This window comes from Sus scrofa, chromosome 12 (genome assembly GCF_054392235.1).
Source record: "Sus scrofa isolate SSC_HxYL_T2T_F1_AM1 chromosome 12, Sscrofa_HxYL_maternal_Yorkshire_Landrace_v2.0, whole genome shotgun sequence".
Classification (NCBI taxonomy): domain Eukaryota; kingdom Metazoa; phylum Chordata; class Mammalia; order Artiodactyla; family Suidae; genus Sus; species Sus scrofa.
The window spans coordinates 6,333,621-6,353,617 of NC_139394.1; the positions used below are offsets into that span (position 1 = coordinate 6,333,621).

Below are 19,997 nucleotides of genomic sequence, written 5' to 3' on the forward strand. Positions count from 1 at the left end.
CGGAGTCCTATCGGGCGGGGCCAGGAGGGGGCGGGGTCGACGCCGGGCCGGCGGGCGGGGTGCGCAGCTCCGCTCCTGCGAGAGCAGCTGGGGCCGCGGAGTGGAGCCGGATACAGAGTCCGGGCCCCGGGCGGGAGTCAGGGCTGGGGCCGGGCCGGAGCGGGCTCCAACGATATGGGGTCGGCCGACTCCAAGCTGAACTTCCGAAAGGCGGTGATCCAGCTCACCACCAAGACGCAGGTGCGCACGGGGCCCCGGCCTCCCCACCCACTTGCCGGACTGGGGGCTGGGCAGGGCTGGGGGGCTTCGAGAACTTGGCTCGCCAGGAGATGGGGAGACCAGCTGGCCAGGAGGGTGACGCCGAGGCCAGGACTAGAGCGAGACTCCTTGGCCTGTACCCTAGGGCTCCATCCCCTATCCCCCCACCCCCAACCTCTTCTCCCGGGAACATCCTCTCCCTCGCAGCTACTGCTGCCACCTTAGGCTGACGTGTGCCTACATCCCAAGCCGGCGTCGCCTCTGTCCGCCCCCCAGTCTGCACCCCCCACGCCCCTCCAGCCTCGCATGTCCAACCTCTCCCCACCCCCACCCACCCAAACACCTCCCTGCTTTCCTCGGTGCCCGTGGGTCCCGGACGCACAGACCCGGCTGACTCAATGCAAACAAAGCCTGCCGGCGCCCTCCTGGGTCGGGGAAACAGCTGGTGCGCGGAGGCAGCGGCCTCTCTGGGCCCAGGTCCATGGCCACGGCCAGGGAAGGCCCAGGTTTTACTGGGAACATTCAGAGTGGCAGGCAGCACTGCAGCCTGGCAAGCGGACCTGATCCCAGGGCCATGGAGTCCAGGTTCCCAGTTGAGGCCACTGCTGCCTGGGGCTCCTCCTTTGAGGCCCAGAGGTGGGGATGGCTGTGTTTGCAGGTGCCCTCTGTTCTCTGGATCAGGGCTAAGAACCATCCAGGCTGCCCTTGGACTAGATGCTGTGGGGCCTGAGGGTATCTTTCACCCTAGTCCATTCTTTCTTGTACACTCTCTTGAGTCCACAAGTGGCACAGAGACCACCTCCTTGTCCCCAACACATAGGAGCTGGCCCCAGCAAGGGTACTCCCCTGACCGGCCCTGTCTCCTTAGCCCTTGAGCCAGGCTGCTCTGGCCGCAGAGATGCCCAGCTCTGCTCCCAGATCCCCCACTTTCAAGGGAGTCAGGACCTGCCGCCATTAGGGTTTTCATCCTACGCCCCCCCCCCCCCAGGGCTCTCTCTTGTTCTTGGAAATTAGAATGGCATCAAGGGAGCTGTCCCCACAGCCAGCTGGTCACAGCTCCAAAGGCCAGACCTCTGATCCCACACTCTCTTGTGCCCACAAGAGAAAGGTCAGGAGCCCAGCAAATGCCCAGGGCCCCTGGAGAGTCCAGCCCTGGCTAACAGGTGTTTGATAGAAACCAGGCCTTGCTTCTTGCCACTTCCCTTATGGCTCCATGTATCTCTGGCCTTTGGCTTTCTTGACATGGGGCTTCTAGATCTGAGGGTGGCAGGTGGGCCAGCCTCTCAGTGTGAGGCCACAGGCAGAGGAAGGGAGGGAGGCACCCGTGTTTACCTACTTGGTGAGGGAGACACCTTATTGGAGGAACGAGCTATGGGCTATAGGCTCAGCAGCCAGGGTCCTTGACCGGGCCAGCAGGACTAGCTCAGCCAGGTCCCAAGGCATCTGAGTGGACCAGACTGCGATGCCCTCTGGCCCTCTCCCCCAAATACAGAGTGCCTCAATCTCTCCCCCAAATACAGAGTCGACTGAGATGGTGCTATCTGGTGTCCCAACTGAGGACAGTGAGTTGGCCTGGGACAGGACCAGAGCCGGAGACAGCCTGGCTTTCCCTCCGGAGAGCCCTGGGGCCCTGCAGTGGGAGGGGGCCTGGGCCACCTGGAGGGAGAGACCTTCAGGGGCTGAAGCCACCAGCCCTGCAGAGTGAGGACCAGGTCCCAGATGGTCCCAGACCTTGCCGCTCAGTGTCCCCAAGGAGAGTCAGGCCAGTTGTCCACAGGGTGTCTTCCTGTCCCAGGTTCCTCAGAGGCTGTGCTGGGAACACAGATTTTTGCTCGGGGCAGCAGACAAACTGGCCCAGTGCCTTTCCCCGTGGCCTGGGCCTGAGCTCGGCCTCCGCTGCCTTCCCGAGCTGCATCCTGTTTTCTTCCTGCCCGGGCGAGGCCTGACCCTGGTCCTGAGGGTCAGCAGCCTTGACTGCGTTTCCCCAGCCTTTCCCGGAGAGGGTGGGGCCTGAGAGGGGGCCCATCCCTGGACCTGAGACCCTCTCCTGGCCCCTGTTGGTTTCGAGATTCTCTGCCATGGGCTAGAGGATATTGGGTGGGTGGGTGTGTTTTTACATGTATGCACACGTATGTGTGTGTGTATGCCGTGGTGACATAGCCCTCCGGCACAGGTCACCCTGAGCAAGCTAGAGCGCTGCTGGTCCTTCCCTTCTTCCCCCAGTGAGGTTCAAAAGATGCAGCTGGTCCCCCAGGCTGATGGGGGCTCTGGCCTGAGCCGATCCTGGCAAAGCTGGGGTAAGAATATCTGGTTTCCCACCGGGATAGCCTAGTCCCTGTGCCCTTGGCAGTGTGGGCCTGCCCACCTCCAGCAAAAATAGCCTTTTCAAAGAGACTGGCTTGGATTTTAGAAGCTTTCTTGCATTGGCGAGAGCCCAGCTGGGGTAACCGAGGCAGGAGCTAAGCCATGTCACACCACCAAAATTCCAGTGACCCTGGCCAGTACCTGTAGCATCAGGCTAGCCTGGTATGGTCAGAGAATTGTCACCAAATTGAAGTGTCCAAGCCACTGCTGGGACCTGGAGAGGAGGCCCAAGTTGAGGATGGGGAAGGTGACGGTCACCACTGCTGACGTTCAAGGCCAGTTCCCACAGCTGGGACTTTCCTGGGCTTCAGGGCTGGGCTACCCTGGGGCCTTCCAAGCTCCCTCCTAAGTTGCTCTCCTCCCTTTGAATTCATTCCCCAGGTGACACTTGCCGGATGAGCTAGGTCAGAGGTCAAGTCCACCCGATGAAGAGTTTTTGCCCCTCTAAGGGGATAGTGGCTATGTGGGAGGTGGGGAAAGTGGCTTCCCAGAGGTGCTGCAGATGCTGGGGGGCCCTGCGTGTTTTCTGGGATGTCCTTCCCCGCTCCTCCCCTCCCCCTTCCCCAGCACCCACACTGGGGTGTGCTTGCCCCCCCCCCCCCACCCCAGTGAGTGTCAGAGGGCTGTCCCTGAGGCTGGGGACCCAGCAAACCCAGCCCCAGGGCCCTTCCTGTGGTCTTTGTTCCTCTCCCCCAACTAACTCGCTCTACCAGTTCTGGGACTGAGCAAGTCCTGGTGCCAGGCCTGCCCTGCTGCCCTGCACCTCAGAGGGTTTTCTGGGGGTGGGGTGAGCTAGGGAAAGCCTGGACCTCAGTGAGGCTTGTGACTAGCCCTGGGTTTGCTCAGCCCCTCTGATGCTCAGATCTGGCCAGTGATCTGGCTGAAGGGATCGCTAGGACCAATCACAGCCTTGAGCTGAACAAATATTGGCAGCACGTCAGCCATATGCCCCAACTGCACAGTCAGGGAAGAAGGGCTGCTGGTCTAGTTGGGGCCCTGGGTGAGTGCACATGAGCCCATAGAGTCAGGGACTATGATGACTGATTGAAGGGAGTGGGGTGTGGGGTTCCAAGGTGGGAGGGAGCCCCTTGGTCGAAGATCTGGGAGACTTCTTGGATGAAGTGGCTTCAGGGAACAGATTTTTTTTTTTCCCCAACACTCACAGCAAGTGGAATTTCCCAGGCCAGGGGTTGAACCCAAGCCATAGCAGTGGCAATGCCGAGACTTTAACCCCTAGGCCACTAGGGAACCCCTAGGCTTTTATAACTGTATACTTTTTTTTTTTTTTTTGTCTTTTTGCCTTTTCTAGGGCTGCACCCTCGGCATATGGAGGTTCCCAGGCTAGGGGTCCAATTGGAGCTATAGCTGCTGGCCAGTGCCAGAGCCACAGCAACGCGGGACCCGAGCCATGTCTGCAACCTACACCACAGCTCATGGCAACACTGGATCCTTAACCCACTGAGCAAGGCCAGGGATCGAACCTGCAACCTCTTGGTTCCTAATCAGGTTCGTTAGCCACTGAGCCACAATGGGCACTCCTATAACTTGTATAATTTAACACAAAGTTGTGATCATTTTATAGTTTTTTCCTTTTTTTTTTTTTTTTTTTTTTTTGGGCCATACCTGCAGCATGTGGAACTATGGAAGTTATGGAAGTTTCCAGGCTAGGGGTCGAATTGGAGCTACATCTGCCACCTACACCACAGCTCACAGCAATGCCGGATCCTTAACCCACTGAGCAAGGCCAGGGATCAAACCCGCATCCTCATGGATACTAGTTGGGTTCTGAACCTGCTGAGCCACAATGGGAACTCCTAATCCGATAGTTTTATATCTTGTCTTTTTCACAAATTGTACCATGAGCATTTTCCACTCATTAATACTCTTTGAAAATGTGATTCTGACGGCTGCATAATATTCCATTGTATGACTGTGCCCTAACTTCTTAAACATTTTCCAGTTGTTGGTTGTTTAGGTTGATTCTAACTTTTCACTGTTGTCAGCAGTAAGTGGCACTTCAGTAACCATCCTTATACGCGCACTTCTCAGATCCTTTCCTTAGGAAAGATTTCTAGAAGGGGAGTTCAAGTTCAAATTGGTTGCCTATATGACCGACTCCATGACTTAAAAAGCCTAAGTGTGTTGAAGGCATATTGCCTCCATAGGATGGATGGGACTTTGGAATGTGTTAGAAGGGCTTGCTGGAGGAGTTCCCTTCGTGGCTCAGTGGTTAATGAATCCGACTAGGAACCATGAGGCTGCGGGTTCGATCCCTGGCCTTGCTCTGTGGGTTAAGGATCCGGCGTTGCTGTGAGATGTGGTATAGGTTGCAGATGTGGCTCGGATCCAGTGTTGCTGTGGCTCTGGATAGCTCTGATTCGACCCCTAGCCTGGGAACCTCCATATGCCACGGGAGTGGCCCTAGAAGACGCCAAAAAAAAAAAAAAAAAAAAAAAGAAGAAGGGCTTCCTGGGAAGAGGGGACAGTCTGAGCAAAGAAAGGCAAAGAGAGGACTTCCCTACTGGCTCAGTGGGTGAAGGATCCAGTGTTGTCCCTGGTGTGGCGTGGGTTTGATCCCTGGCTCGGGAACTTCCATGTGCTGTGGGCTCAGCCAAAAAAAAGGACGAAAGGCAAAGAGAAAATAAGACGGGGTCATGTTCTTGGCATAGTAAATGCAAGTGTGTGTGATGAAGTGTGATGCACGCACACACGCCCATACATGTGCACACCTGTGTACATAGGTGTGTGTACGTGTACGCGCGTGTGCCTGTAGGTGCATTTGGGTGCGGTCTTGGCTGACGGGCTGAGGTCTGGACTCTGCAGGCAGTGGGGAGCCCTCACGGTCTTGTTTGAGGAAGCAGTGCCGTTGCTGCTGTGCTTTGTAAGTGGGTTGGGGGCAGTGTAGGGGCGGGATTAGGGGGTAAATTTGGGGGTGGGGCCCTGGTCTGAAGGTCAGAGCCCCGTGGTGGACACTGAGAGGAGCAGGTGTGGTCAGAGAGCCAGGGGGGAGCTCCTTTAGATTTGGCATCTGTTGGGTGGGCCGGGAGAGGGTGGTGGAGGTGTGGCTGGGAGGCCCCCAGGTGGGGAGGCCCTGACAGCGTGGGATGGTGAATTACTCAGGGTTACACAGACCCTCAGGGACTGAACTGAGCTTTGGCTACTGAACTCAGTGCCCAGCTGACCCCTGACCATCAGGGTCAGGTGTCCCCAGCCTGCCTGTGCCAGCCGGGGCTCATGGCGGCTGAAGGATGTCTCCCACTTAGGAAGGCTCCTGGGCACCAGCAGGGGTGGGGTAGGGGGCTTCTCTCTCGGGGGCTCCCTTGGCTCCAGGTTGGGCAAACTGTGAGCCTGCCAGCAATCGATTCTGTGACTCTGGACACTGGGTCCCCCCGCAGCCCGTGGAAGCCACTGATGACGCCTTTTGGGACCAGTTCTGGGCGGACACGGCCACCTCAGTGCAGGATGTTTTTGCGCTCGTGCCGGCAGCGGAGATCCGGGCAGTGCGAGAGGAGTCACCCTCCAACCTGGCCACTCTGTGCTACAAGGTGAGGGGTGCCCGCCGCTCGCTGCCACACCCACCCTCCCAGAGAGGCCAGAGCTGGCCCAGCCCTGGGCTCGGGCACCCGGGATGTGCCCCACCCAGCTTGGGGTAGTCCTAAGACTTCCCCTGCTTCTCCCCCTGGCTGGGCTCTGGGGGCACATGATGGCAGCGCTCCCTGTGAGGGCTGTGTGAGGGTGGCACGTTCCATGGCTCATTTAACTCATGCTCCGGGGTTGGTACTGTCTGTGTTGCCATATCACAGGTGCGGAAAGTGAGGCCCAGATGGGCAGTTACTCAGCAAGGTCTCCGCTGTGCGGGGTGGGCTGGGTCTCATTCCCATGATGCTCTAGGTGCCACCCCACCCCGACCCCTGCCCCCAGCCCATGGCCGGTCCCCCTGGGCTGGCTGACCCTGTCTGGAGAGGCAGCCCTGCAGGGTGGCCCGGCTGCCTCTCCCCCTCTGAAGGCCGGAGTGCCCAGCCTGACCCCAAGCACCAGATCCCCACTCCCCACCCTGCCAGCCTCTCTGCCTGTCCCCACAGGCTGTGGAGAAGCTGGTGCAGGGAGCAGAGAGCGGCTGTCATTCGGAGAAGGAGAAGCAGATTGTCTTGAACTGCAGCCGGCTTCTCACCCGCGTGCTGCCCTGCATCTTTGAGGACCCCGACTGGAGGGGCTTCTTCTGGTCCACAGTGCCCGGGGCAGGCCGAGGAGGGGTCTGTGTGCCTGGTTGGGGGGCTGGATGGGAGCTGGAGTTGTGGTGTCAGGGGAAGAACCCCCTCAGGGCCAGCCATTCCTCCAATCCCCTTCTTCGGGGACAGTGTGAGGGGGTGGGCAGTGATTCCCAGCAGGGCTGAGGCTCCAGAGTTTCGGGGACTCGCCTGGCCCCTCGCACTCAGCAGAGCCCCGTGTGCTGTCGCTCTTCTGCCTGAGGAGGTTTGGGGTGAATGAGCATCTACTTCCTGCCCTTCTCCCACCTCTTCCTCCATCCCTCTGCCCATGGGGGCCTGCCTGGACCAAGACCCTGTCTCCTTCCCGCCTTCGAGTCCTGGGGCCACCTCTCCTTGGCCAGCTGTGACTGAGGGGGCCTATGGGTGCCATGTCCCAAGCAGGGCGAGGATGATGACGAGAACGCCCGGCCTCTGGCCGAGTCCCTGCTCCTGGCCATCGCCGACCTGCTCTTCTGCCCAGATTTCACCGTCCAGAGCCACCGGAGAAGCACTGTGGTGAGAGGCCCCCAGCCCCCCCCCCAGCTGAGGCGGGCTCTGGTCCCCTGGGGCCGGTTGAAGGTCCCTTGGGGAGGGGCTGTTCCGGGAGGGCTGGGCTGCCTGGCACGCATGGTCCCAGGGAGGGGGTGGTGGCTGGCATAGCTGGAAGGGAGCCAGCTGTGTGGCGGGCCCTGCCCCCTGCATCCGGGAGGCTGGGCAAAACCACCCATTGTCTTCGCCTGGGCGGTGGGTGGGGGTGTGGGGCTTGGACACAGGAGGCCTGGGCCTTTCATTTCCTGCGGGTGCGTGGACTGGACCTGGAGTATTCTCTGCCCCCCACTGCCACCCACCACCAGGGGCACCTGATTCCACTGTGCTGCCTCCCTACCGCCCTCCCCAACCAAACTGAAGCAAAGTGAGCCTTCAAGAGGCTGAGAACATTCATTTCTTCCCTGTGCATGAGCACCCGCGGCACTCGGAGGGTCTGTCTCGAGAATAGGGGGATTTGTGCTCCCAAGGATAGTGGCGGGCTTGGGTGGTCCCCCCTCAGCCTGACCTCTCCCTGACCCCGTCCCCAGGACTCGGCGGAGGACATCCACTCCCTGGACAGCTGTGAATACATCTGGGAGGCTGGCGTGGGCTTTGCTCACTCCCCGCAGCCCAGCTACATCCACGACATGAACCGGTGAGCAGTTCTCAGGCCCGGAGCTCGTGATGTCGCTGGACCCCAGGCCTCCTGCCTCCCACCCCAGCTCAGGGAGCGGAGACCCTGCCCACCCGTGACCCAGCGTCAGCCCCGCAGGGATAAAATGGAGTCACTTTACGGACTGGAGCTGGGGCTGGGCGGGGAGGACATGCCCTCCTCCGGGAGGACTGAGATCCTCAGGCACTGAGCGCCCCTTCCCCCCCACCCCAAGGATGGAGCTGCTGAAACTGCTGCTGACCTGCTTCTCTGAGGCCATGTACCTGCCCCCAGCTGCAGACTGTGGCAACACCAACCCATGGGTGCAGTTTTTTTGTTCCACGGAGAACAGGTGAGGGGCCCCCTGGCTGTTCTTTCCATTCTCCCCGTCCTGGTTCCAGGCAGCTCGGAGCCCAGGCCGTTTACGAGCCGGGTGTCTTATTTGGTGGGAAATGCTGCCCTCTGGTGGTAGTGACCTATAACAGCAGCCGCACCTATGCCAGCGCTGTCCAATGTCCCATTGGGGAGCCCTGGGTGACTGCCTGCGACCTCCGTCTAGAGCCAGGCTGTCCAGTAGAAGTATAATGCAAACCACATATGCAATTTAAACATTTCTAGTAGCGACATTAAAAAAGTAAAAACGAGGCGTTCCAGTTGTGGCACAGCGGAAACGAATCTAACTGGGAACCATGAGGTTACAGGTTCAATCCCTGGTCTCTCTCAGTGGGTTAAGGATCCGGCGTTACTGTAAGCTGGGGTGTAGGTCGCAGACGCGGCTTGGATCTGGCGTTGCCGTGGCTGTGGTGTCGGCCGGCGGATCCAGCTGCGATTCGACCCCTAGCCTGGGAACCTCCGTATGCCATGGGTTTTTTAAAAGATTAAAAAAAAACAGTAAAAAAGAAACAAGTGAAATTAGTTTAAATAATGTGTTTCATTTAACCCGGTGTATCAGAAATATTAGCATTTAACATGTAATCAATATACAAAATTATTGAAGTGTTTTACATTCCCTCTTCATACTAAGCTCTCAAAATCTGCTGTGCAGTTTACGTTGACAACACATCTCACATTTTAAGCTCTTCATAGCTACACGTGGCTTGTACTGAGCAGTTTGTTTGTTTATTTATTTATTTGTCTTTTTAGGGACACACCCATGGCATATGGAGGTTCCCAGGCTAGGGGTCCAATCAGAGCTGTAGCTGCTGGCCGACACCACAGCTACAACAACGCCAGATCCGAGCCGCGTCTGCAACCTACACCACAGCTTACGACAATGCCGGATCCTTAACCCACTGAGCGAGGCCAGGGATCGAACCTGCAACCTCCTGGTTCCTAGTTGGATTTGTTTCCACTGTGCCATGACGGGAACTCCCAGCAGTACAGTTTTAACAGTGGGTCCAGGGGGTGTAATGAGTATCCTGAAGGCTGGGGGAACCCGGCCCACATGGGGGTGCCCCTGGGCTCTGGGGGGCATCTAAGTACATGGGGGAGTCACATAGTGTGATTGAGTATTTGGAGCAGGTACACCTGCTCCAGCTGTGCCCAGGGCCGGGCTGGCGGCACAGGGGTTAGTGCCCCTGAGGATCTGGTCTGCCTTCTTACTTCCAGACTCCGATTCCCACGCGGCCCACCTCAGCCTTCAGGTTTTGCTGGCCTCCTGGCCAGCCTTCCCCCTCCCAGCGCCCAGAAGTGGCAAGAACCCACGCGACGCCCTCCACCAGCTGCAGTCAAAAGCTGGGCTAGGTTTTCTTTGTCACCAGCCTCGGAGGGCAAACGGCCACCTTTGCCACTTCATTAACCTCCCTGGGTCTCAGTTTCCTCGTCTGTAAGATGAGAAGCCTGACCCCTGACATCTTACAAATCCCTGAAGGGAGTCATTCTGCGGCCGGGGAGCTGGGTGAACAGGGTGCCAGCTCTGCTTCCTGAAGGGAAGCCCCCCTCCCTGTGGGCCTCTAACTCTTCTCTGAAGCCCCAGGGGAGGGTCCCTGCCCCTCAAAAACCTCAGGGGCATATCCTTTATACATTGATTCAAGCCCCTAGATTATACAACATCCAGAGTGAACCCTGATCTAAGCTGTGGACTTTGGGCGATGTAGGTTCATCCGTTGTAATAAATGTCCCCCTCTCGGGGGTTGGGGGGGAATGTGTGTGGATGGTGGGGGAGACTGCACACGTGTGAGGGCGGAGTCTACCGGAAATCTCTGTACCTGCCAATCAGTTTTGCTGTGAACCCAAAACTGCTCTAAAAAATAAAGTATCCTAATAATAATAATAATAATAATAATAATAATAATAATAATAATAAAATAGGCTTCAACCCCTGGGGGTGCGAAGCTAAGGCGTGTGGACACGGTGTTCCGCACAGAGCATGACTCGTCACCCCACTCTTGGTAATAAACTCCTTCTGGACTCAGCCAGCCTGGCCTGGGTCGCAGACGCAGGAAGGGATGAGCCCCTGGTACTGCTCCCTGGCCGGCGGACCAGGGCCTGGCCCTGAGACACAAGTGGAATGGAGGGACCGCTTGGCCGACCCTCCCACCTGGCGGTGGCTGGGGGATGGGACGGGTAGATGTGGGGACTGGCCCGGCGTTGGGGGGGGATGGGAGGGGCGGCCGGGTGGGTGGAGTCTCTGTAGCCCCGCCCCTCCTCTCCTGCCGCAGACACGCCCTGCCCCTCTTCACCTCCCTCCTCAACACCGTGTGTGCCTATGACCCTGTGGGCTACGGGATCCCCTACAACCACCTGCTCTTCTCTGACTACCGGGAACCCCTGGTGGAAGAAGCAGCCCAGGTGCTCATTGTCACCTTGGACCATGACAGCACCACCAGCGCCAGCCCCACGGTGGATGGCACCACCACAGGCACCGCCATGGACGATGCTGATGTAAGGACCGGAGCGGGGCGCAGCAGCCCAGCCAGCGTGGCTGGGTGGTACTCCCTTTAGCAGAGCCGGGAGAGGGATACTGGAGAGGCACCTTGTGAGTCTGGGGGTATCTGGGGTCAGAGGGGGCAGTGCCAACTCCCTAGGCTTGGCGTAGAGGCAGGGGGTGGGAGGATCTGCTCACTCCAGGCTCCCCCCTCTGCAGCCTCCAGGGCCCGAGAACCTATTTGTGAACTACCTGTCCCGCATCCACCGCGAGGAGGTAAGTGGAACAGTGCACCTGTTCAGGTGGGGTTTTTTTTCTCCCCCTTTTTAGGGCCACGGCAAATGGAAGTTCCCAGACTAGAGGTTGAATCAGAGCTGCAGCTGCCTGCGCCATGGCAACGCTGGATCCGAGCAGCGTTTGCGACCTACACCACAGTTCACAGCAATGCGGATCCTTAACCCACTGAGGGAGGGCCAGGGATCGAACTTGCATCTTTTTACTGGTTGGGTTCTTAACCTGCTGGGCCACAATGGGAACTCCCCTCCGGTGGGTTCTTGATGTCCACCCCCCACAAATGTTATGGCCTTGCAGGGGCTAAGGGGATGCAGATGAGATGGGGGCAGAGAGAGTCCTGACCCCTACATGGAGGAACCACCGTCTCCGTGGACTCCGGCCACCTTAGGGAAGTGGTGATGGCAGGACCGCGAGGGTCTTGCCATTCAGAAAAGGGCTGATGGCCTCAGCTGAGTGAGGGTATCCGGGAAGACTTCCAGGAGGCAGGAGCTCTGATGTCAGGTTTGGCAGGGGAATGACAGTGGATGTCAAGGCCAGTCAGACCTGAGTTCGTGGGTCTTGTGACCTTGGGGGAGGTTCCTGTGCTCCCAGAGCTCTAACCTCTGCAGCTGTGACATGGGGACAGAAACTGCTCCCTTGCCTTGCGCTGAGGATTGATTGAGAGCATGGTCCGTCAGGAAGCAGGTGCTCAGTGAATGACAGCTCTTTGAGAATAGAATGCTCCTCAGGTGTGACAGGATGACAGGGAGGGTCGGGGGGTGGCACCTGTCAGCGGGGAGGCCGGGTGGGCAGGGGCCGAGGTCAGGGCGTGTGTATGTGAGCGTTCACTTGGAGCAGACCAGGGACCTGTGCTCCAGCGGAGGGGCAGGGTCTCTCTAGAGCTGCCCGGAACCCAGCCTCTGAGGGTCTGCCCTGGGACAGCCATTGCTAACAGTGGATGACAGAGGCATCTGGGCCCCTCTGGCTCTAGAGGTGGATCAGGCTCTGGGGAGTAAGGAGACATTTGTGGGGGGCCTGGCCGGGCAGCCGGGAGTGCAGGGAGCGGGGCCTGATGGGCCTGGCCCTTCCCCCACCCAGGACTTCCAGTTCATCCTCAAGGGCATCGCCCGGCTGCTGTCCAACCCCCTGCTCCAGACCTACCTGCCCAACTCCACCAAGAAGATCCAGTTCCACCAGGAGCTGCTGGTCCTCTTCTGGAAGCTCTGCGACTTCAACAAGGTGGGCCGGCCTCCGGGGCCCGGGTTGGTGGGCTGTGGTCTGCCCCAGGGATGGGGCAGCATCAGGGAGACTCCCAGGAGTGGGGGGAGGAGGGGACAGAGCTGTCCCTCCCTCTGACCCTGCCTCCTTGTCTCTTCATTCCCCAGAAATTCCTCTTCTTTGTGCTGAAGAGCAGCGACGTCCTGGACATTCTGGTTCCCATCCTCTACTTCCTCAATGACGCCCGAGCAGATCAGTGTAAGGCCGGGGTGGGCATAGGGTCCTGGGGGGTTCCTCGAAGAGGGGCAGCTTCAGCCGGAAGGGCTTCTCCCATGTCCCCCCGCCCGGGGCTCCCTTCCTCCCCTCCCCACTCAGCGTGGTGACCCCTCCCCTGCCGCGTGCCGCAGCTCGGGTGGGCCTGATGCACATTGGCGTCTTTATCCTGCTGCTTCTGAGCGGGGAGCGGAACTTCGGGGTGCGGCTGAACAAGCCCTACTCAGTGCGCGTGCCCATGGACATCCCGGTCTTCACCGGTACCCACGCCGACCTGCTCATTGTGGTGAGGGGGCTCCCGCCGGGACCTGGGGAGGCGTGGGGGTGACGTCCCCTTGACTGGATCTAGAGGCGACAGGGGCCCCACGGCTGCCCCTCTGCCTCCCCGCACAGGTATTCCACAAGATCATCACCAGCGGGCACCAGCGACTGCAGCCCCTCTTTGACTGTCTGCTCACCATCGTCGTCAACGGTAGGGGGGCCAGGAACCCGCCTTTCCCCGTACTCACCACCAGGTGGCGCAAGGCCACCGGCTGACCTGCGGGCGGGCGCGGGGGCGGGGACACCCCACAAGCCGCACCGGGTCTAATAGAAATACAAGCCCTCTGGGTCTAATAGAAATATAACGGCAGCCAAGTATGTATTGGTCGATTTTCTAGTAGCCACATTGGAAAAAAAAAAGCAGGTGACAGTAATTTTGTATTTAGTTTAATCTGTTATATCCAAAATACCATCATCTCAGTACGGAACCAGTGTACAAAATCATTGAGACTTTTACATTTCTTTTCGTGTCCACTCTTTAAAATCTTGTGTGTGTTTCACATGTGGAGCACATATTTCATTACCACTACGTTTCAAGCCCTTCACGGCCACACGTGGCTTGTGGCTGCGGTGTTGGACTGCCATGGTTTTGAATGAGGGCCCTACCCACCAGCAAGGGCTATAGGCACCTGCCTCTGAGCTGGGAGGGGGCTCAGGCCTGTTGGGGTGCTGCCCCAGCAAGGTGGGGGCCCTGGGCTGGGGCAGGGTGACTTTAGCATGGCTGCTTCTTGGAGAGGACAGTCCTGAATGGGAGGATCTGTGACCACAGAGACCACTTCTCTGTGGTCTGTGAGTTCTGGGGACACAACCTCATCTTCCATCACTGGCTCCATCCCCCAAGTCTTTTTTTTAAATGCTTTTTAGGGCCACACCTGCAGCATGCAGAAGTTCCCAGGCTAGGGGTAGAATTGGAGCTGCAGCTTCTGGCCTAGACCACAGCCACAGCAACACCAGATCTGAGCCCTGTCTGCCACCTACACCACAGCTCAGAGCTACACCAGATACTTAATCCACTGAGCGAGGCCAGGGATGGAACCCACATCCTCATGGATACAGGTCGGGTTCATTGCTGCTGAGCCACAACAGGAACTACCGCCTGCCCCCTCCACCCCAATCTTATCTGAGTGCTGGGATGGGTGAGGCCAGCTCTGAGGATGCATTTCTACTAAGAGAGCCACTGACCCTGCCCCATCCTGGTGAGGGAGAGAGACACGAGGCAAGGAAGTGCCCAGATAAGTTTGGGACTTCAAGCTGTGTGCAGCCTTTCATCTCTGACTCCCCCTTCACAGGCTGTGCAGAAAAATCCATGTCTAGTTATACGCAGAATATCAACTGGATATTCTAGAAAGACAAAGATCCTGAATTGGCATCTCTGCCCAATCATTCCATAACTAGGGAACTGTGGGCAAGTGTATGCGCCTCTCTGAGCCTCAGTTTCTTCATCTGTAAAATGGGGATGGTCTCATCTCAAGTGCAGGGAAGAGTGGAGGAGAGGCTTTGCAAAGAGTACGGCTGTCCACACGGGCCAGGGACCCATGTGGGGTTCTGCAGAAGGCTAGGCCAGTGTGGCCTTGGCCTCTGGGGCATGGACTTCACAGGCAGGGGGCGGGGAGGGTTTAGGAGGGGGAGCAGCTTGTCCTGGTGAGGCCGAGGGTGTGCAGGGATGGCTGGCGGGGGCCCCAGGAGTGAGCCGTCCCCTCCCCCGCAGTGTCCCCCTACCTCAAGAGCCTGTCCATGGTGGCCGCCAACAAGCTGCTGCACCTGCTGGAGGCCTTCTCCACCACCTGGTTCCTCTTCTCCGCTGCCCAGAACCACCACCTGGTCTTCTTCCTCCTCGAAGTCTTCAACAACATCATCCAGTACCAGTTTGACGGTCAGACACTGGCCCTAGCTCCTGGCCCTGCTTTTGAGGCAGGGACGAGGGCGGGCAGTAGCCAAGGATGCCATCCCATCCGTGGAGGGCACAGCCCTCCGCTCCCCCCAGTTGGTTTGGCCAATGTGCACTTATGGAGCACCTGCTGCATGCCAAGCCCCGTGCTACTAGGTGCAGGGCACACAGTGGGGAACAAAGCAGAGTGCTTCCCACCCCGAAGAGCTCATAGCTGGGGAGGGAAGCACGAGGGAGATTTTAAACAGAGGGTCACCCAGAGACACAGATCATCTTAAATCTGATGAGAGGGAAGTTCAGGGTGGCACGGCCCTGCTGGACCGCTGGCTGTCAATTAGGGCCTCACAGTTAGCGCTGTGACTGTGGGCACATAGCCTCTCTCAACGTCAGTTTCTTCATCTGGAAGATGGGCATACCAATGGCAGCCTATCCCAGGGGGTGTTGGGAAGATTAAGTGACCTCCCCCCCACCAAAAAAGCACTTAGCATAGTCCCCGGTGATTAAAGTATTGAGTTATTAGTACTACTTTCAGAATAAGTAATATTTGGACTGATCTATGAGGGATGAATGAGGGTTGGGTGGGGTAGAAAAACGGGGGGGAGGAGCTCCCGTCATGCCTCAGTGGTTAATGAATCCGACTAGGAACCATGAGGATGCGGGTTCGATTCCTGGCCTCGCTCAGTGGGTTAAGGATCCGGCATTGCCATGACCTGTGGTGTGGGTCACAGATGCGGCTCAGATCCCGCGTTGCTGTGGCTCTGGTGTAGGCTGGTGGCTACAGCTCCGATTAGACCCCTATCCTGGGAACCTCTATATGCCGCAGGTGTGGCCCTCGAAAAGACAAAAAAAAAAAAAAGAAAAGAAAAGCATGGGGGAGGGGAGTGCACAATATATGCAAAGGCCCTGAGGTGAGATGTTGAAGGGGGAGCAAAACTGGGTGGTGAGCGGCAGGGACCAGAGCAGTGAGTGGGGCATGGATGGCACAGAAAGCCTCTGCATCTCCCCCGGAGCCAAGGGCACACGCCCCATTGTCCTTCCTCGTGGTGACCTGGCTAGCCCCACTTTGCCTGAGGTTACCCCTTAGTGCCAGGTGGTGAGAAGATCCAAAAAGTACCGGGAAGGGTCATGGGCGGAACTCAGCCTGGAAGCTCTCTTCCCAGAAGGTAGCATCTTTGGGTGGCGTCAGCCGCATGTGCTGCCAGGTGCCAGCCCTGCCCAGGGTCCTTCTCTTCTGTGCCCTGTGCTGTCCCCGCCCCCTGGGGTAGACATCCAGCTGTCCTCCAAACTCCCCCTCCCCGGAAGCCCAGGCAAGTCGGGGGGGGGGGAGGGTGGGGGGCGGGGGGCCCTGAGGTGAGGCCTGCTCTCTCCCCACAGGCAACTCCAACCTGGTCTACGCCATCATCCGGAAGCGCAGCGTCTTCCACCAGCTGGCCAACCTGCCCACCGACCCGCCCGCCATCCACAAGGCGCTGCAGCGGCGCCGCCGGGCGCCCGAGCCCTTGTCCCGCACTGGCTCACAGGAGGGCGCCTCCATGGAGGGCTCCCGGCCCGCTGTCCCTGCCGAGCCAGGCACCCTCAAGACCAGCCTGGTGGCCACCCCAGGTCTGGCCCTGGGGAGGGGTGTGGATGGTGGCAGCAGGGTGCTGGCGGAGGTACTGGGGGGCTCAGGAAGGGTAGCTTGGTCAAGGGCCCCGGGGCCTAGGGGTGTGGGGGGGATCAGACGCAGCATCTCTCAGGTGGGGGGGAGATGCAGACTTGTGGGGGCCAGGCTGGTGCAGAGGCTTTCTAGATGGGGTGCTGCTGTGGCAGGGTTCTCACCGCCTCCCCCCACCCCCAGGCATCGACAAGCTAACGGAGAAGTCCCAGGTGTCAGAGGATGGCACCTTGCGATCCCTGGAGCCAGCGCCCCAGCAGAGCTCGGCAGAGGGCAGCCCAGCCACGGAGGTGGGCACCCAGGACTCCTGGAGTCGGCGAGCCTGGGCATTCCCTTTCTCCCTGTCCTCTGAGTGTGGGCCAGGCCAGGGCCCTCTGGGGTCACCTGCAGCCGAGGGGCAGGCGCCCTGTGCCCAGGGCATCAGAGCTGGCACTGCTGACTCTCGGGGGGTGGGGGGGCTTTCACGGACCCCTCCCTTGTTTATTGGTCACGGTCTCAAGCCCTTGGCCTTCAAAGTCCTCATCCATCAGCCTTATCTGAGGCCGGGCTGGCCTTTACCCAGTCTGCCCAGTCAGCCCCTGGCCCTAAACCTGTCACTGGCATGGGCTGGGTTGGGCAAGGCCTGGGGCCCAGGGCAAAGGGTGCTGGGCTGGGCCATCCCCTCCTGTGGGAGTGAGCCCCCCTCCCCCCAGCCTGGGCCAGTGGAGAGGCCTCATGGCCCTGCCTGTTCCAGACTGTGGGAGGGTCTGGGAAGAGGAGTTGCCCTCCACCCCCACCCCATACCCTCTCCCTCCACCCCTCACCCTCATGCCTTCCCCCCCACCCCCGACCAGGAGCCCAGCCAAGCGTGGCGGGAGCAGCGGCGACCATCGAGCGCATCAGCCAGTGGGCAGTGGAGCCCGACATCGGAGTGGGTGAGGTTTGGGCAGATGGCACCAAGGCGGGGCTCAGGGGTGCCAGGTCCTGGGAATGACCAGGAAAGGCTCGGATGGGAACGGGTCCAAATCCAAGGACTGCTCTGGAGGCAGTTCTCCTGTCTTGTGACCTTGGCCTTCCTGGCTTGGTTGCTTCCTCTGTCTACACTGTCCCAGAGTTCGTTCCCCAGCAGGGTTCAGCTTCAGTTGTCTGCAACCATACCTTTCTTAATCAATCACCCTTTCCAGCTTCCTTCCCTGAATCACTTGCCCACTCCACCTGAGATCACCTCTGGCTGTCTTTGGGTGGGGACAGTAAATGTCCCTACCTTGTCACGCATCGTCGGGATCAAAGGGCCCACTTTCTGGCACATCAGATGCGCTCAGTGAGTGGCCAGGCCCTCGCTGTGGCCAGCAGAGATGCTTTCTGCCTCGGGGAGGCCACGGTTCCAGGTTGGGGTTCAGGCCTATGTCAGGGCTTCTGCGGGCTGTTCTGCCAGCCCAAAAACCCTGGTCCGTCCCCCAGGTCCTCTCCTGGAAGTCCAAGCTGCCGCTCCAGACTATCATGAGGCTGCTCCAGGTGCTGGTTCCCCAGGTGGAGAAGATCTGCATTGACAAGTGAGGCAGGGGGCGAGGGGGGGCGAGCTCAGTGGGAGCATGGGCCTCGGGGGTCCAAGTGGAGCCCCCTGCAGGCCTTGACCTGCAGACGGGGCGCTTTGGAGACCGCCCTCTCCCTGGCAGGGGCCTGACGGACGAGTCGGAGATCCTGCGGTTCCTGCAGCACGGCACCCTGGTGGGGCTGTTGCCCGTGCCTCACCCCATCCTCATCCGCAAGTACCAGGCCAACTCGGGCACGGCCATGTGGTTCCGCACCTACATGTGGGGCGTCATCTACCTGAGGTGGGCCCCCGGGGCGGGGGCATTCAGCTGCCTGGGGGGCTCTGCCGGGCGGGGGCTGTGCCCCGCCTAGGGGGCGGGGTTAAGGTCAAGACAGCCAACCAGCGTGGTCCTGTCTGGTTGAGGGCGGGCACCCACTGCCCCAGGAAGGGGCCCAGGGCGTGGAAGGACCGAAGCCTCGTGCCTCCCCAGTCTTTCCCCGCAAGGCCTCCGGGCACCTGAGTGACAGTCCTCTCTCTCCGCAGGAACGTGGACCCACCTGTCTGGTATGACACGGACGTGAAGCTCTTTGAGATCCAGCGAGTGTGACGATAGAAGTTTGCAGGGGGCGGGGACCAGGGGAGGGCGGGGTCCCCCTGTTGGTCCTCCCCACCCACCGTTCTGAGCTTTAATTTACCACCATCAGGGCTGGGGGCTTGAGGGGCTGAGGCCTGGCTGGTGGGCCAGGGGCCCCTGGTGGCTGGGATGGTAGGGACTGGCCCCGTCCCCTGCCTCCAGGCTGGCCTCAGAGGAACCTTCTGTCTCCAGGGCTGCAGGCTCTGGCCAGGGCCCCCACCTCACTCTGGCTCCCCTTCGGGACCCGTTTCTGTGCTGACCCTCCGTGCCCCTAGCCCTCGAGGCCACCCGGTCACCGTGCCCTAATGGGCTGTCCCTTGAGGCACCTGGGCAGGGTGAGGGGAGCCTTTCCAGGCCTCCTAACCTGACACCACCTGGTCCAGGCCTGGTTCACTGCCAGGGCCATGGGAAGGAGGGTGGCCAGGCTGACAGATTACAAAAACCAGACTAAGGGACCTTATGCATTTTAGGCATTTGGAGTGGGCTGCTGAGGGCCTCCTGCCATATTCTTCCGGGTCAGGGGATCTAGCCTGGCTGGCTCTTATACAGTAATGGGGGGGGTGAGGGGGTGGGTATGGGGGAGCTGTTGTTTCAGTCCTCCCTGCCTCGGCCCACTGCCTGCATGCCCAGGATGGGGGGGAGGGACCAGGATGCCACCCCTCTGTCCTGCTGGCTCTGGCCGCTAGGTCTCCCCACCCCACCTGTGTCAGTACAATCTTTGCTCTGTACAATCGAAGTCTTTACACAATAAAACCCCCCTCTCCATGCCCTGCGTCCTTGTGCTTGAGGGGAGGGCGTCGGGCCCTGGCTCTGGTTTTCAGGGAAGCTGGGGACTCTGCATCCCAGAGTCACGCCCCAGAAGGCCCCTGGTGTGCGACTGGGAACCAGCATTTGTCATTTTCTTGGGTGCAGAAGTGGAGTGTTTGACTCGCTAGGCTGTGGCCCCACAGAGAAGGAGCCCATACGGGAGAGGCGACTGGTCTGCTCACAGCCTCCTGCATGGCCCCCAGGGTCTCTGCTGGCCCCAGGGGGCCCCTGGGACTAGAGTCCTGTGCGTGCCAGCACCTGGCTTCCTGGGATACAAGCCTGGCCTGCGGGGCCAGGACTCTCTTCCCTGGGCCTCCCCCTGGGCCTCGCCAGTGTTTGCGCTGGGCTGAGAGAGATGGATGGGCTGTCAGTGCCTTTCCTCCCCACCCCATGGTTCAGAGGATCCGAAAGGCCTGGGGACTAGGCAGCCAGAGGCCACAGCCCTGGCGATGAGTGGGCACAGAAAGCACCCGGGGCTCTGTCCTGGGGGAAAGGCGTGCT

The 19,997-nt window shown here is 59.6% G+C and overlaps 1 protein-coding gene across 4 annotated transcripts; it reads left to right on the plus strand.

Annotated features, from left to right (window-relative positions):
- The first annotated feature begins 34 nt into the window (after positions 1–34).
- Positions 35–19,454, plus strand: HID1 (HID1 domain containing). Of its 4 annotated transcripts, none has more exons than XM_084983590.1 (19): positions 35–240; positions 6,018–6,167; positions 6,705–6,879; positions 7,272–7,385; positions 7,946–8,052; positions 8,285–8,401; positions 10,710–10,932; positions 11,135–11,191; positions 12,287–12,427; positions 12,574–12,664; positions 12,814–12,965; positions 13,073–13,151; positions 14,709–14,873; positions 16,263–16,490; positions 16,726–16,832; positions 17,376–17,456; positions 17,983–18,074; positions 18,198–18,356; positions 18,599–19,454. In XM_084983590.1, exons 5-19 carry the CDS (start codon positions 8,045–8,047, stop codon positions 18,660–18,662), a joined length of 1,764 nt encoding a protein of 587 aa, XP_084839716.1. In that variant the 5' UTR covers positions 35–240; positions 6,018–6,167; positions 6,705–6,879; positions 7,272–7,385; positions 7,946–8,044; the 3' UTR covers positions 18,663–19,454. The 4 variants fall into 4 exon arrangements, with proteins under 4 accessions (XP_084839716.1, XP_005668678.1, XP_084839717.1 ...); XM_005668621.4 differs by having other exon boundaries at positions 6,705–6,875; XM_084983591.1 differs by lacking the exon at positions 14,709–14,873.
- The last annotated feature ends 543 nt before the right edge of the window (positions 19,455–19,997 follow it).

Coding starts and splice junctions, on each gene's coding strand:
- HID1 (XM_005668621.4), top strand. CDS start 175: ATGGGGTCGGCCGACTCCAAGCTGAACTTCCGAAAGGCGGTGATCCAG. Junction 13,152..14,708: donor GCTCACCATCGTCGTCAACG/GTAGGGGGGCCA, acceptor CCTCCCCCGCAG/TGTCCCCCTACCTCAAGAGC. Junction 14,874..16,262: donor CATCCAGTACCAGTTTGACG/GTCAGACACTGG, acceptor CTCTCCCCACAG/GCAACTCCAACCTGGTCTAC.